This window comes from Buceros rhinoceros, unplaced genomic scaffold (assembly GCF_000710305.1).
Source record: "Buceros rhinoceros silvestris isolate BGI_N320 unplaced genomic scaffold, ASM71030v1 scaffold15413, whole genome shotgun sequence".
In the NCBI taxonomy this organism is placed as follows: Eukaryota; Metazoa; Chordata; class Aves; order Bucerotiformes; family Bucerotidae; genus Buceros; species Buceros rhinoceros.
The window spans coordinates 7,331-23,336 of NW_010401921.1; the positions used below are offsets into that span (position 1 = coordinate 7,331).

The 16,006-nt window shown below is 34.2% G+C and overlaps 1 protein-coding gene across 1 annotated transcript; it reads left to right on the plus strand.

The window, feature by feature from the left end:
* Positions 1-519: 519 nt before the first annotated feature.
* LOC104490202 (vacuolar protein sorting-associated protein 13B-like) lies at positions 520-11,101 on the plus strand (the record flags this gene model as incomplete). Its single annotated transcript, XM_010132459.1, has 5 exons — positions 520-637; positions 2,283-2,406; positions 5,695-5,862; positions 6,846-7,027; positions 10,927-11,101. Coding segments are annotated over 5 exons (767 nt in total), but the record flags the coding sequence as incomplete, so codon positions are not given.
* Positions 11,102-16,006: the final 4,905 nt, after the last annotated feature.

Below are 16,006 nucleotides of genomic sequence, written 5' to 3' on the forward strand. Positions count from 1 at the left end.
CCGCTCTTATTTCATCTTCAAGTGTTAGTAATACTCCGTGTGATTAAAACGCCCCATAAATTTTGCATGAAGTTATGAGAAGATTCACTGAACATGATAGCGTCAGTACACAGGTGGAAAAGTTAGACTTCAATGTAGTCGGACTTGATATAGTTAACACTTAAGGTAGAATGCCTTACCCGTCCCCCTGGTCCTGGTTTCTTTTTCTCTTAGCCAACATAAATATTAAAAGCAAGTTGTAATGTGATCCTATCAGATGAAATAATTAAATAGTCACACTGCATTCTGTACAATCCATTAGTGAGCTCAGGAAAGAAGCTAAATGAGCTGATTGGTCACTCTTACCTCTTGTGTCTTTTTGCAAGTTCAAAACATAAATAGAAGTATGGTGACTCATCTGAAAAAATATTTTCATGCTACATATGAACTAGGTTCCAAAAAAAAAGGGTATGGTTAAAAGTAATTCTAAAAATTGTAGCTTAAAATTCTATGATCTAGTTTTTTCTTGATAAACTGCAGATGTGAAAGAGAGGTCAGCTCTTCTGATTACAAAGAAAATGTGCATGTTGATGAAGAGGCTTACATCACCACAGTTTTAAAGATAAAGCAAGAGCTTCATGCTGTCATTATTGCTCAGGTATGCCTGAGAATGGTGGCTTCCTAAAGAAATTGCACCATAGTTAGAAGTTCTGAGAGAGTCTTCAGGAGACTCACATTCCTTAGTGAAAAGCATCAGAAGGTTGTTGGACGTAAGAAAGGAAAGAAATGCTCTCTGAACAGAGTTGATGCTAAACACCTATTTCATTTTTTCATGAATTGGAATGGTAAAGTCCTGTATGACTAAAGCAGCCAAATAACCGTAGACCAAACCAGCTTGTTTCAATAATATAGTAATGACTAGAAAATCTCAGATCCTTTGTGGTGACTCATCCTTGTTTTAGAAGCTATCTTCTACCCTTCTAATGTATGAGTGGGTGTGTCTTCTGTAGTTTCTCCAAATAAATCATATTGCTCATCTTTTTTCTTAACGAAATGGAATTTCCCTCTGTGTTCTGTTTTTGTAAATGCAGAGTGGAAGGAAAGAAACTATCTCTTCATTTGTTTTTGAAGTTGTAGAGTTCTATTTAAAATGTATCATTACATGTGACTTTTCTTTAAAATCTATTTTTTCTTTAAAATCTATTTTCTATGCAAAGAACAGTAATAAGCAAGTAATGAGAAGATTCTACTTTGTAATTTCTGACATTATTAAATATGCCAGGTAGCATGTAGGTAAATACATGATTTATCCTGTACAAAAAGCCAGCACAATTTAAGGCTTTTAAGTTTGCTTTTTGGTGGTTAGAGGACTTAATATCATCGCGTCATACTGCTGTACTTGACATTTGTTCCCCAAACCATTAGTTTTATGAACATGTTGTGTAACCCTAGTGTTCACATGAGCCAGAGAGCATTTTGCTCTTTTTCTGCAAGAGACTACATCTATCGAAAAGGTGGTTTGGCTTGGGTCAGAAGTTGTAAGAATTAGCTTCCTCTCTAACCTGGTGTTCTAATACACTTACAAGAATATTCACATTACTTTTATTGGCGTTCATGCACTTGAGTGTTGTAGTTAAACTGTCATTCTGGAATGTAATGGAAATACTGCTGGGGTATTTAAAAACCTGAATTAAGCATATTAAGATTTTCTTGTGTCTGCGAATTTAATCTTGTAAGGCTTGTATCATATTCTCTAATTATGGTCCATGTTTCCTGCTTCTGAATTCCTTAAGTGGCATAAGCTATATAGAAGCCCAAGATGAGCAGGTGTCCTCAATTCATTCATCATTTCTTGGGCCATGTTTTACTATTTTAAAAGTCTGCAAAAATATTTTGCTTTGTGAATCAGTTTCAGGAAGGACATGACTGACATCTTGGAACTGTCTGAGATGATTTCATGAGTGAGCATGTAAGCTCATAAAATTTGGTAGTTTCTCATATTTGTTTTGGTAGTCTGCAGGGCTCTGTGTCTGTTTCAGCAGAAGTGCATTACATGAAATGTGTTAAATTGAAATTAATAATTAAATAACTGAGAGGGTTTTTAAATGAAAGTTAGGGAAAGTATTAATTGCAAATAACTTTGTTCTCCATCTACTTGGGTAATAATTTCTGTAGTTAGATGCATGCACGTAGGATTGAATTGATGGATAAACAGTAATGAAAGTTTATTTACCAAATCTTTACTGAGTTGTTCTCCCTGCATTTTTTTTGTCTGGTTGACTCAGTTGTTTTTTTTTCTCTAGCAGGAAGACCATGAAAGCTGTGGTTCCAGTTCAACAAACCGCAGTACCACGGAAAGCATGAAATCAGCAGTAAAGCCACGAAGAGTTCAGCAATCCGCTTCTCCCGACCCTGATTTACCTCCAGGTAATCCATAAATTTCAGAAGTTGGATTGTATTTGTGTGATAGAGAATACCTAAATTTCATTCAGGTGGCCACAATGTCTAAGTTAGACTACTGTATCTCTGTCCATCAACAAATCACATAAAGATGAGTGAAATACTTGAATATTATAAAATTGAATCAAATTGCAATAAAATGTAGTTAATCCTTATATCTCTTTCCTTCCGTTTTGTTAAATTTTTAAATTTACAGAACTCATTTATAGCACAAGATAGATTAGCATGAGAAACATATGGTAGGGTAGCATGTTAGATTTTGTCCTTTGCTGCTCTGGTTCTTCTGCATCTGGTTTCAGACGTCTTTTATACTGCTCATGAACTGCTCAGTCATTCACATTAAGTTCTTGTGTGTTTTCAGACATTTTGTTTTCAGATTCTTATGACAGTTTTAAAGGTGAGGTTTTCTCTTTATGAGAGTAATAGTTCTGAGAGATTTCTTAAGTCTTGTATCTACTGGTAGACATGTTCATGACTTTTTCTCGGGTGGAATTTTGCTCAGTTGAACTTGGAGTTTAAGTTACTTTCCATATGGTGAAGCTCTCTAAATAGAGTTGATTTTGTTATTTTGGTGCATAAATAAGTTTACTGTAGAGCTCCTATGAGATAAACACATCCATGAAGAGTAGAGGCCTCCTTATAGGAAGATTTTATTCTCTGAGGTATACAGTATGGCTTTGCTAAGCTTTAGTTTGCACATACTGGATTTTAATAAGATGTTGAGTCATCTACTTAGATTTGGTTTAGTCTTTGGAGGATATAGGTATCGTACTACTGTTGTAATATGTGTGAAAGATTTATTTATCCTTTAGCTCTGCTGTGTTCTTAGAGATGGAGCTAGGCAGAGCTTAGCTGAAAATGTAGCTTTGGTAACAACAGAGCACTGCTAAACTTCAGATGTGACCAGTCTGATAATATCAATTATGTTGAATCATGCTGTGGACTATAGGGCTACAATGTTTTGTAGGGTTGAAAGTGTTGTTGCTCTTCTCCTGAATATGTTTGGAACCTATCAGTAGAACTTGCTGCCTTTTTTTTTTCTACTGTGTTGTTGATTTGTGATATTTTTTGTTGTTCACAGCAGGAAAATGTAAATTAAATTGAACAACCCTTGAAAAAAATATTGAAAAAACTTTGGACCTCTGGAGGGAGACCTTCCCTTTCTTCAATGAAATTAGAAGCTTGCTTTAAAATCATAATTAAATTACTGGTTATGATTTTATAGATGCTAGTTATATAGTCTGCAAAGTATTTCTATGCTGAACTTAAGTAGCTAAAATCTTTGTGCCTGCTTTTATTTATATACAGGTCAGTATAGAAGTATGTTACCATTTTAAGAAGTAAGAAAATTCCTAAAAAAACAAGTTATTCCATGTATTTTTCAGTAGGTGTTTTTTTAGATTGATATACTAAAAAGGTACATTCAGATTATGTCAGGAATCTGACAGTACTAAGGTGCAAAAAAAAAAATAGACTTCCACTGCATTTCTGGATTTCCTGTTTCTGTAGACAATGGTCTAAAACATTTTCCAGATTTTGTTTTAATACAATTATAAATCTATTAAGATGGCAGGAGATTTTAAAATGCTATTTCTGTCCTGCTGGAACTGGCTTTGCTGTAAGGGTGATGTGTACTCAGAAGTAGTGTAAAATGAAGCAAGCTGAATTATGGTAAGAAATATGATATGTGATTTACAATGAAGAATTTAATATTGAATATTTTAAAACAGAAAGATGTACCTGATCAGGATCAAAACATTCTGCAAATTGTAAATGAAAGCATGTTTTGTGTTTATTAAAAGAGGTGGTTGGAGGCTTTGACGGCTGAGAAAGGAAAAATATCTTATGTCAACTGTGTAAACTTACAGTTGTGGAACTTACGGAAATCACTTCTGTAATGGTAAAATGTTCTGTATACTCTAAGGTGAAAATCAATATTTGAATGTAAAACCGCTGACTAGCTAGAAAAAGCAAAATAGAAAGGAAGTAGCAACCTGAGTCTGTTCCTACTGATCTTACAATGTTTTTGATGTTCATTTCATTTGAATTAAAATTGTTGATATAAATGAGTCTTATTTAATGCATGTTTCAGAAAACTACTCTTGAAGCCTGTGGATTGATTTAGACCTGTATCATTAACTGGCTTTTTCAGTGTAGTTACCAAACTAGACCTCTCTAGCCATGTATTCAATGTATCTTTAGATAGAATATGAGTAATATTACAAGTTCTAAACCAGAAATTTTTAGGCTTGGGTTTTTTTCCAGCACAGAGGAGTTAGCTCCATAGTTACATTCAGTATACGTAAAAGACATGACTATGGATATATTTAAATTTTTTAACATATCGGTAAAACGTGAGTATTTACTGCATACTGGGAATTCACAGATGAGAGAATTTTCCCAATCATGTTATGTTTGAAAAAAATGTAAATGGGTTTCTTCCCAACAGGCTTCAGTGAAGGTGCTTACTATTTGCCTCGTTGACATCAGTATACATAAAAGACATGACTATGGATAGTATTTAAATTTTTTAACATATCGGTAAAACATGAGTATTTACTGCATACTGGGAATTCACAGATGAGAGAATTTTCCCAATCATGTTATGTTTGAAAAAAATGTAAATGGGTTTCTTCCCAACAGGCTTCAGTGAAGGTGCTTACTATTTGCCTCGTTGACAGAAATTGCATTTGTTATATCTCACAGGGGTCTTGTTGAGTATGATGTGGATATATAAATTCTAGAATGAAAAACAGTACTAGGCATAATAATGCCTCATCACTTAAAACTAGATGAGGAGCCAAGAAAGCATAATATGCATACTTGAAAAGTAACCTAGCAACTGGTGTTTGCTTTTCCAAACCTATTTCTAAATATCTTCCAATTAAAAATGTCACTGTCATTAAAATTATTTGTCTACAGTTATCCAGAGCCTTCTGTTTTCATAATTAGTTTAAAAGTTGATTCTTGCAACCAAAAATGAATCTCTTATGTATGTTCTGTTCCTGGTATTTACAGTGGTTTGGGTTTTTTTCCCTGTAGTTTACTGTGTTTCTAGGATGTCAATTGACTTAACTGCACTGAATGTTAAAGTTTCAAGTCCTGTGATTTTTGGATAAATAAAGGACAATGATACTTGGTTTGTTATAGTTTTGGTTTTAAAAAAAGGATACAAGTTGGAAGTAATGACTTCAGTAGTAAATGAATTTGGCATAATGTCTTCCTTAACTCCTAAGAAATTGTTTTATTTTATAGGTTATGTTCAGAGTTTGATTAGGCGTGTTGTAAACAATGTCAACATTGTGATCAATAATCTCATCTTAAAATACGTGGAGGATGATATTGTTCTCTCAGTCAATATCACTTCTGCAGAGTGCTATACAGTGGATGAGTTTTGGGATCGAGCATTTATGGACATCTCTGGTGAGTAGATATTTTTTGATTTTAGGTTTCACAGTGGAGACGCTCTTAAATTTGTGTAGGCATTTGCAAATCTAATAAAAATAGCTCTTTATGTCGGAAGTAAGATACCTTCTTCCTGTTGTCATTTTGTATCAGTTTTTCCCTTGCCCTTCATTTTTGAAGAGCCAATTATAATAATATAGATGATTCTTAAGGCATACTGGTATGATCATAGAAAATTATGGGTTTTAGTCCTCTCTGCTCACACTTGCGATCCTTCTGTGACTGCTTTTCATTTTGTTCTTGCTGCTGGCAGTGAGTGCTTAGGCACTCTCTTTCCATTTTTGTGAATGAGCAGTAGCATCTTAAAGGCATTCTGTTGCAAATGTTTGTGATGGCCTTTAAGGTCTCTTCCAGTCATAATGATTGTATGATTCTAAGTCTATGTGTTCTTACTGACATCCAGTAGAGGTGGAATTTGGGCAGATGATGAGTATTTTAAGATCACACAGTTGATCTGCAGTAGAATGAGGAATTTAATTAATGGTTTCCAGAACCACTAATTACAAATTATTACAAACTAGTATGACAAAACTACAAAATATTTTTCATGTTAAGATCATTACAGCTTTTGTTTGCTTTGGAAGATTCAAAAGAAAGCTTTGGGGGAAAATATACAAGATTCTTTCGGGGAGAATAACGAGAATATTAATTGATCTTATGCTTGCTTGCACATGAAGCAGTACTCATAAACACATCTAAGACACAGTGAAAGGATGAAAATTTCAGTTGGGTATAACTAATTTGTCATCACTTTAAGTATTCAGCTAAAAAAGTCTGTGACACATTAAATTATTCTTATCAGTTATATAAGCAAGTACTTTGATGATTTAAGTATTACGACAAAACTAACTTGTATTGTTTTCTTCTAGATAAGAACATGTACGCATAGCTTTATTTTTCTTATGTAATATATTTTTTAACCTATATACTTCTTTTAAAAGCCACCGATTTGGTACTGAGAAAGATGATCAACTTCTCTGACTGCACAGTATGTCTTGATAAGAGAAATGCTAGTGGTAAAATTGAATTTTACCAGGAACCTCTGCTGTATAAATGTTCCTTCAGGACTCGTCTGCATTTTACCTATGAGAACCTCAACTCAAAAATGCCATCTATTATTAAGGTAGGTATCCAAAATATATTTTTTTTTGCTACTTACTTGTGAAGTTTTCAAAGCATACTTTGAAATTCAACGTAAAACGAAAAGCTAATACCATTGTTTTTTCTAAAGGGATTTTATGATCGTGTTTTTGTTCATATGATGCAACTAGTCTATGTTCAGTAATAGCATGTAAGTAAGGAAGTAATGCTCTCTAATATTTTCTATTTTTCCTGAAGGTTTAAAAAGAAAGCATAATAATTGTAAGGAAAAAAACCTGTCTACAGATAATCTGTTAAAGAAAAAAGAATATGCTTTAAGGTGCCTGCAAAAAGAAGGGAAAGATTTACTAATGTAATTTTTTCAAATGAAGCTTGAACTCACATAAATGACAAAAATCTTCAGTGTGTTAACACTATGTAGTCAACCATGGATTAACAAGCCAAGCTCAGTTCCTAGTGAGCAGAGGTGCAATATTACTTGTGGACATACGACACTACCTGACATCTTTACATTTGGTAGTGCAGAATCAAAATGCAGAACTGGTGGAGAGGCTAAAATACTTTTCATGCCTACTTTTTTTTTTTTCTGCTCTGAGTAGTCTCCCTCTCTCAATGAATACCAGGGGTGCCCTTTTACTTAGTTGAGAACTGTTTTAAATTATGACGCAGACTTTATACCAGTCTTTTACTAAGTTGTAATAAAAAGTTATCTTCAGCTGTATGCACTGCAGAATAGTAGATTTTGAGACACATTCTTGAGAAAGGCCCCTCAAAATTTAATTTAGAAGTGTCAGTCTTTCAGTTGGGATACTGCATTTGTTTGACTTACGGTACAATTTAGGAAGTCGTAAACTGTTGTGAACTTAAGATTGGGAATCAATTAGTGATCATATCCAATTTGTCAAGTCTCTGACACTGCATTTTAATGGAAATGCTGACAGTTTTCCATATAGCTTAAAATGATACTGTTGTATAAATGACAATTACTATAATATTACTTACAGTTTTTCGTGGGTTCTGGAGTAAAATAACACATATACTAGAATGCACTGAGGTGGTATTAACTTAATTAAATTTGTATTAAACTTTTCTGGTTATCTTTGGTGGTTATTTATTGTCCCTGCCCTTTTTAAAGGCACATTTCAGTTTATTCAAAGATGCCTTTTATGTTTTAATATATTTACTCTGATTTTTTTTGTTATGTTGCAAATAGTTTACTTACCATCTTTTTACTTACGAAATTTATTTCTTCTTTTTTCTCTTCAATCTTTAAACATAAAATACCATTTATGAAGATACTCAGAAATGTGCTCAGTTAAATATTAATCTAGCATCATATATCTAAATGTTTTAAGTGAATTAATAATTGTTTATTATGATCCAAAGAATAATGGTCCAAAGGTAGCGATTTTTTAAATCTGAAGTATTTTCCAGTATTTCAGTACCATACCATAATGCAATGATTAGATATAAAAATCTGTTGATTCTCACAAATTCTACATTTGATAACTTTATGATTTGTTGTATGCATGGACATTGTGCACCCTGGATCATCAAGACGCAGGGTTTTGAAAAGAGTCTCTTTAAAGTATTTAACTGAGTGGAAATAGCTGTGGTTTCTTACAACTGAAGTAAAAGGGGCTCTTGTCAGTAAATACAACTACTTCATTAATGGAGTTAATTCAAGGATGCTTAAAACTTTGAGTCTCTGCAGCAAATGAAATTTCTGTAGCTTCAGTGCATCTGAAGGGTAGATTACTGAGTGCCAGCAGCTTGTGTTGTGGTGGTTTGTTTCCCAGCTAAAGACAAAAGCCAGCAGCACTCAGTCTTGCTCTCCAAGTATGCAAACATCTTTGTGATGAAAACTTTTCTTCACTTGGTAAATCTGTTTTTCAGTATTGAGTGAAAGTTTCCAAGAATTCCATGTTTCTAATAGCATATGCTCTTTTGGTTTCTTTGTAGGGACTAGAATATTTTTAGAACCTGTGTAATTTTGACTACTATGTCTGTTGCAAAGTTTTGGCCAAACTAGTCTTAATGAGTTTAATTTGGGACTTCTCAAAGAAAGATAGTTCTTAAGTGCTGGGGTACGTGTTTGTATGCTTTTAAATTGAGAACACTGAGCTCCTATTTTCAATTTTAGAATGAAAATACCATAAAATGAGGAGAATTTTAAGACTTTTTTGTTTTGTTTTGTTCTTGTTATTGCTTTTCTTGTTGAAATCATCATGGGATGAGAAAGCTGTGAGACAGATGAGGTGAATTCAGCCAGGAATGTCAAATCTGCCTCCCTGTATTTGAAGCAGCACTGACGTTTGTCTGATCTGTCATCTAAGTCAACTCATTATGTTGACACAAATAACTGGACAAGAAGAAATAAATAATTTTCTGCCAGTTTTAGTGAGAAGAGTCATCTTTGATGTGGAGATGAGTTCCACTGGCAATGTAAAATCAGGATTATGATGGGATGATAGTACATACAAGAAGTCCATGAGTTTAACATAATTTCAATTAAGTGACTGTATAATTATGTTCATTGCCTACAGTGCTACCTAGCGTTCCTGTCCTCTACTATGACATATGCCCCTTGAGTGACTTTTAAAAAGGCCTCTGGGAGAAAGAACAAGGTTTGAAAGAGAAAAAAATTAAGACAGTTATTCTCTCCTTATCCTTCCAGTTCTCCATCTGCACAGAGAAGATTTATTATTGACAACTTTTAATTAACTGGCCTTGAAAAATTGTTATTGAAAGATTAGATTTTAAATTTCAAAATGTGTGGTAGGATTTTACATGCTATTTTCTTTCAGAGAATTTTAAATAATAGCAGAAGTCTGGTACCTAAAGTCTTAACTCTACTCTGTGTAAATAACTGATGGTGTGTTGTCGCTCATTCAGTATGTCTAAGTCAGTGGCTTTATTAATTTACTCATATAAATTTATTAGTGAATTTCTCTAAGTGTATTAGCATATTTTTATACAAATACTTATTTTACTACTTTATTTTTACCTGTCCGTGGATGTGCAGTACTGTTCACAAAGTATTTTCTCATGTTTCTGAATTGGATTGCGTTAAGGTCAACACTGAAGTGTAGTTACTTTCCATTTCCTCTATTTTTCCCCAGACCGTTTAGAAACTGGGTCTGGCGCTAGAAATATGTCTGATGTTACAGACAGTAGTTTTATTACAACAGTTTTATTTTATGCAGCTCCTGTTTTAATGAAGAGTAGCTTTCTTATCAAGTCTGGTTTTGTCTTTGTAGCATGATCACGGCGTCATAAAAATGTTATGAAGAATTGAATAAAATAGCTAAAATATTTAAAGAAGGATAAGTTTTCATCCTCATAATTACAGCCCTTTACAAGCTTGCTTTCATTTAGAGAAAACTGCTTAATTGCATGTTTGGACTGGAATATCCAGAGAAGCCAGTCTTCCCGGTTTTCTGCACTTCATTTGGAATGAATCCTTCTCCCCCCATCATTACTCACAACAATGCTGGAAGTGGGAAGGAATCAAAATGATGGACCTTGTATATTAAAACCATTATATCTAGGTTTTGTTTAGCATGCAGATGTTTTATGAAACTCTATAATGAAAATAAAAATATAATCAAATGCACTTACATGACTTAAGCTGAAATCTCTTGTTGCTGAAATTTCTTGAGCAACAATTGTAAATAAATAAATATACATGTATGCAAAATATGTTACATTGGACTTTTCAAGCTGAAGATCTTATGTAGCCACCTGAAGAGTGTATGTTTTTGAAGTCATTGTTTGCAGCCCTTTGCCTTGAGTTGCATTGCAGTGTTTGTTTTTGGAAATTAGAATGCACATACAAAGTGGAGTTGCATGGTCTAAAGTTTGGCATTAATGATGATAAAGTTTTGTTATTCTTTGCTTTTGTTTTCTTTCATGGTATAGATTCACACCTTAGTTGAAAGTTTGAAACTTTCACTCTCTGATCAGCAGCTTCCGATGTTTATACGTATAATGCAACTTGGAATTGCTCTTTATTATGGAGAAATAGGCAACTTCAAAGATGGGGATAGTGAGGATTTGATTTGCCACTCTAAAGATACGTTGGGAAGTACCACAGGTAAATACCATTCTTACTTTTTAAAAAGGAATGTTAAAAGCATTAATTTATTTACTTTTTACAAATATAAATGGCCAAGGCTAGTCATTGTAAAGTGTATTGGCAGCCTGCAGTTTGTTAGAAGCAGGTCACGGGGCTGGGTAAGCATGCAGTGCCCTAACATCTTTTTCATGTTACGTTCTGAATAGTATTCTCATGGTCCTGACTAAACTGAAGTTAGGAGTTGTGATACATTAGGGTATACTGTATTGTGCAACAAGGCAAATCTGACTTAAATTTTTTCAAATGTGACTCCTGCCAGTTTCAAAGCAGTGTGTTTTTTCAGTCTTTGAAACTTGTTACTGAAAGTAGTTGTATCAGCATTTATTCTGAGCAATGAAGTACTGCTTTGTTTTCAGTAGTTCTGTCCTTTTACGTTGTCTAGTCTTTCCTGCTTTTTATTTTCATGTCACGTGTATTCCCTCTTCTACTTAATCTTACACGGTAACTTACTGTGACATGATTTTTTTTTTTTTTTTTTTTTTTTTTTTTTTTTTTTTTTTTTTTTTGAGGAGTGTTGCACTGATGAGGCATGAATTCTCTTTACCTGTCTTCCCATCTGATACTTCCCAAGTATTGCTAGGGTTACAACAGTGATGCATTTTGAGCTGTGAACCTTTTACTCCAGCCTCAATTTTATGTGGCTTTTCTAGGAGCTACTGACTTTGCTACTGAATTTTTATTTTTTCTAGTTGTATCATGTCATTATTTTGACTGTAGAGGTTTTTATGTTAGGTGAATTGTTAGCAATTTGCAGCAGTATCAGAAAGACATATAGGTGCTTAATTTTTGTTAAAGTCTAAGGGAAATAATTCCTAAATAGACATTAGAACTTAAATACTTCCCTGTTTATTCACTTCTATATATGTAAAATTTAAAACATAAACACAGAACATTCAAGAGTCAAGCAGTTGGATTGACTTATGTCATACTGTCTTTTTTTAGTAATTTCATCAGGAATGTCATGATCTTCAACATCCAAACATGAATCTGAAGTTTTCATTATGTATTAGGCACTAAATAAACTAGAAGAGGGAGGATGGACTGCTATTCTGAATACTGATTTTTACCTTTTTTATGCTCTTGTAGAGCAGAAGTTAATTTACTTGTTAGAACAGGGAACTTATTTAGAGATTTGTGTTTTAATTTTAATCTTCTCAAGACATAAGCTTTGGGTATCTTTCAAGGTTGAATTTGGATCTGGGAGAGCAGGAAAAGATATTTACCACACAGCCAAGAGCATGTTAACTTCTAGAAAATTCTTGGAATTATATGTGAAGGTGATGCAACACTCTTAAGCAATGCTTATGCTTATAGTATTACAACAGACTGAAAATTTGTGTAAACTGTTAATTTGACTAATCTTGTTCTGTTTAAGAAATACACCATTTAAATTTACATAAGCATTTTTTTGATCCTGTGCTGCTGTCTTCTTTGATGTCAGAAATAAATACCTTACTGGAAAAATGACAGCACTGGAAATTTTTTTGCCAAAATATAGCCTTCAGTGTTGGTTGGCACAGACAACAGTTTCACTGTCATGACAGATGTAGGATTCTCTGTCATTCTCCTGCTATGTGGAACTGAGCAAATAAGATGTCTGTAAATTGTTCTCTTGTATTTTCTCTAAAGCTCAAGTAGTTTTCTGCACTAGAAACTATGTACCTTACAAGAAATAATGAAGTTCATTAACAAGTTACATGATTAGAAGTACATAAGTTAATATTTTCTGAATATTAATTAATTTTCTCCTGGGACTTAAGAAGCATACAGGTTTTGGAAAATCACTACTGTGCATTTTAAGAACTCTATGCATCTGTGTTTTAATTGTATTATTTGCAGGAGAAAGGGTGAAGAATTTTCTATGAAGAGTTGCATTACCCTTGCTTTCAAATTGAGAGTTATCTTTGTACCATGATACCTTCCTTTTGTTGCCATCAAAGTTCACCTAAATTAGGTCATTTTCATGCCATAGAGAATTATGAGATGTTTAGAGTTGCTTGAACTTTGTGGCTGGATTCCTGGAGCCCCTAAGGTGACCTGAGTATAGGAATGGCATTGAAAGAATAGAGAAATCATATGAGCCAGTATGAGAACAGGAAGGAATGGTAGGCAGTGAGTTTTAAATGAAGAGATCCCAGGAATGGAGACCACAATTAGCTGGGTAATGAGAACGCTGGGATAAACAGCTGTAACTGTGGAAGAGGGTGCAAGTCAGATGGGAGAGGTATGTGGGTTTTGTTTGGCTTCTTTTGCTTAGGGTGTGAGGTGGGTGGTGAAACAGAAATACAGATTAATTGAAGATTAAGGTTAAAAAAAGGTATCTGCCTGCAAGTACTCAGTCTTTGCTGCATCTGGAATGGAACTTGAGATTGTTATGTAGAAATATGAGTAAACTCTTGGCAGTGCATCTCTTTTCATCCTTATTTCTAATGTATGTCCTCAGGAAGGCTGAATTGCAATTGCTGTCTGTAAATCTCATTTGCATTCTTTTTTGAACAACTGTGAATGTGACTTCCTAGTTTTTCACAAAATAGCCATCTAAAAAAGAAATATCATGTACTCTCACAGATGTATACAAGAATTGTCAGAAGGGTCAGAAATTAGCCTAATGTTGCAATGACAAGAACTACCAAGGAGGAAATCTGTGATTTCCTATGCAATTTTTGTTCAACTATACTGTGCTCAAGCACTGTCGTTGTACTTAATTATGTGATCCTATCTATTTGACAGAATTATCTCCTTCAGAACACAAACCAGATTGCAATTTTTGGGTGGCCAAACCAGAGCTGTAGAAACTGTTCTAGAAGTCCATTTTGATATTTTACCATGTACAGGCCAAAACTATTACCAAGTGTTTTCCTTCACACTATTTATGCTTGTTTCTTGCATAGTTTAGTGTATCTATAGGCATATGTAAACACACAAAAATAAAACTTTTAAATATCTAATGATTTTTTTCCTTCTCATTCAATGCAGTTACGCAGTAGTGCCAAATTGACATTATCCAGGTTATAAATACTATCAGTTTATGAGTTTACTTCTTTTTAGTTCTGACTTCATGTTATATCTGTGTCTGAGAAGGAAAAAAAAACCCAAACCATTTAGCACTTAGTGGTGCATGTCATCCAAATTTCCAACCACAAATTTGAACTTTTCTGAGGAAACTTCGAATGTGCTACTATTTTCAGAAAAAAAGATGTGATCAAGTACAATAATAAATCACATGTTATCTGCTGAGCTGTTAGCCACATTTTTTTTATTCCAAGAGTAATGCTTCATGAAATCCAAGACTAATTCCACTGGAAATGTGCCTAAATTCTTTGCAGTTTAATAATGTACAGACCTCCTTTATAGATGATATTTTTATAATTCTTTGAAAGGGTTCTGAGTATTCATTAGACACTTTAACCCAGTATTAGTAAGCAGTCCCCACTCTTTCAGTTTAAAGAATTTACTGGGTTCAGTTATCACTAATTCTTAGTAAAAATAAGTTCCATCCAAAAGACCATGTCCTTGTTGACATAATAAAATCAGTCACCTATGCATATCTAAGAATATTCCAGCAGCAGTTTGTTTGTTCTTACATATCCAAACATAAGAGCAAGGCCTTGAGATTTGGCAGCAGGATAGCCTGTGTCCTGAAGATTTTGCTGCTCAAACTCTGTTAAGCTGAAAGCGTTCAAAACACACAGGTAAAATTACAGGTCAGAAGCACAGGTAGAAATTCGCTGTAGTTTGGTATGTAAATTCACTTAATATTGTGTGTATATTGGACTGTCTCCTATGGACTATACTGGACTCCTGCTCAGGGCTCTGCAGGGCTTTTGCTTCTGAGGAGTTGAGGGCTGTCTGAATTGTGGGTTAGGATGTCTGACTGTGCTGGTAGTATGAAGGAGGAAATGGATGTATTTTACTGCAAAGAGATACAAAAGTGAGAAGGATTTGGACAAGAGCCTGTGGCAGAACCAGCAGCTGTAGATGTGGCAGGCTGGGACTTCAGAATAAGCTTTTGGTTTGTGGTGGAAAAAATTGGCTAATGTAATTAGAAATGAAAATGATTTAGGTGTGAAAGAGGACAAGAAGCCAGGATGCAAGGGAGAGCTGGAATTTCGTTGGATGGAGTTCCTGAGGCTGATGATCTAAGGCTGAAATACTAGAGCTGGTTAAGTAAAGAATGATCTGGGAGGTTTGAAGAACAGAGAAAGCTCAAGCAGAGGAAATCTAGCACTTGCTGGGCAAAGAAATGCAAACAGTGAACTAGAAATTAAAAGTTGTGTGGGTGAGGGAGGATCACAGGGAAGGAGGGCAGACAGCTGAGTGGGTCAGCGTGATGATGTTAGGAGATACTGAGCAAGAGGCTTGGGTCAGATGTGAGAAGCTGGAATCATGAGCAGTGTGAGCTACTGAGCTTTTGACAGTGGTTTTAACAGTTCCTGGTGCTGCTGCCTCTGATTGTCTTGAGATTCTGTGTTGTGAAAGTTTTGGGGTTTTTTATTTTCATGAAATTAAATCCATAGCAGATGTGATTCCAGCATATAAAGCATATTTCTGAGGTGTAACGTAACAATAATAAGAGTACCTTTCCATTCTAAAGGAATATTGTGAAATTTTATATTATTTGTCAAGCACACTGACTCTGTCATGATCTCTACTCTCAAAAAACTTAAATGATAATAAAGCCTTTGTGAATGTGAGTAGTTAACATTTTTACAATGCTGAAACAGAATAAAACGTTGCATAGATCCTATAAAACTCAATTTTAATGGTTTGAAGTGCTCCTTATTGAAAATTTGTTGAAAAAAACAGCAGCATCAGGATTTTTGTTTTTGGATACCAGTGAAACAAAAAGCAGATCAAGAAAAT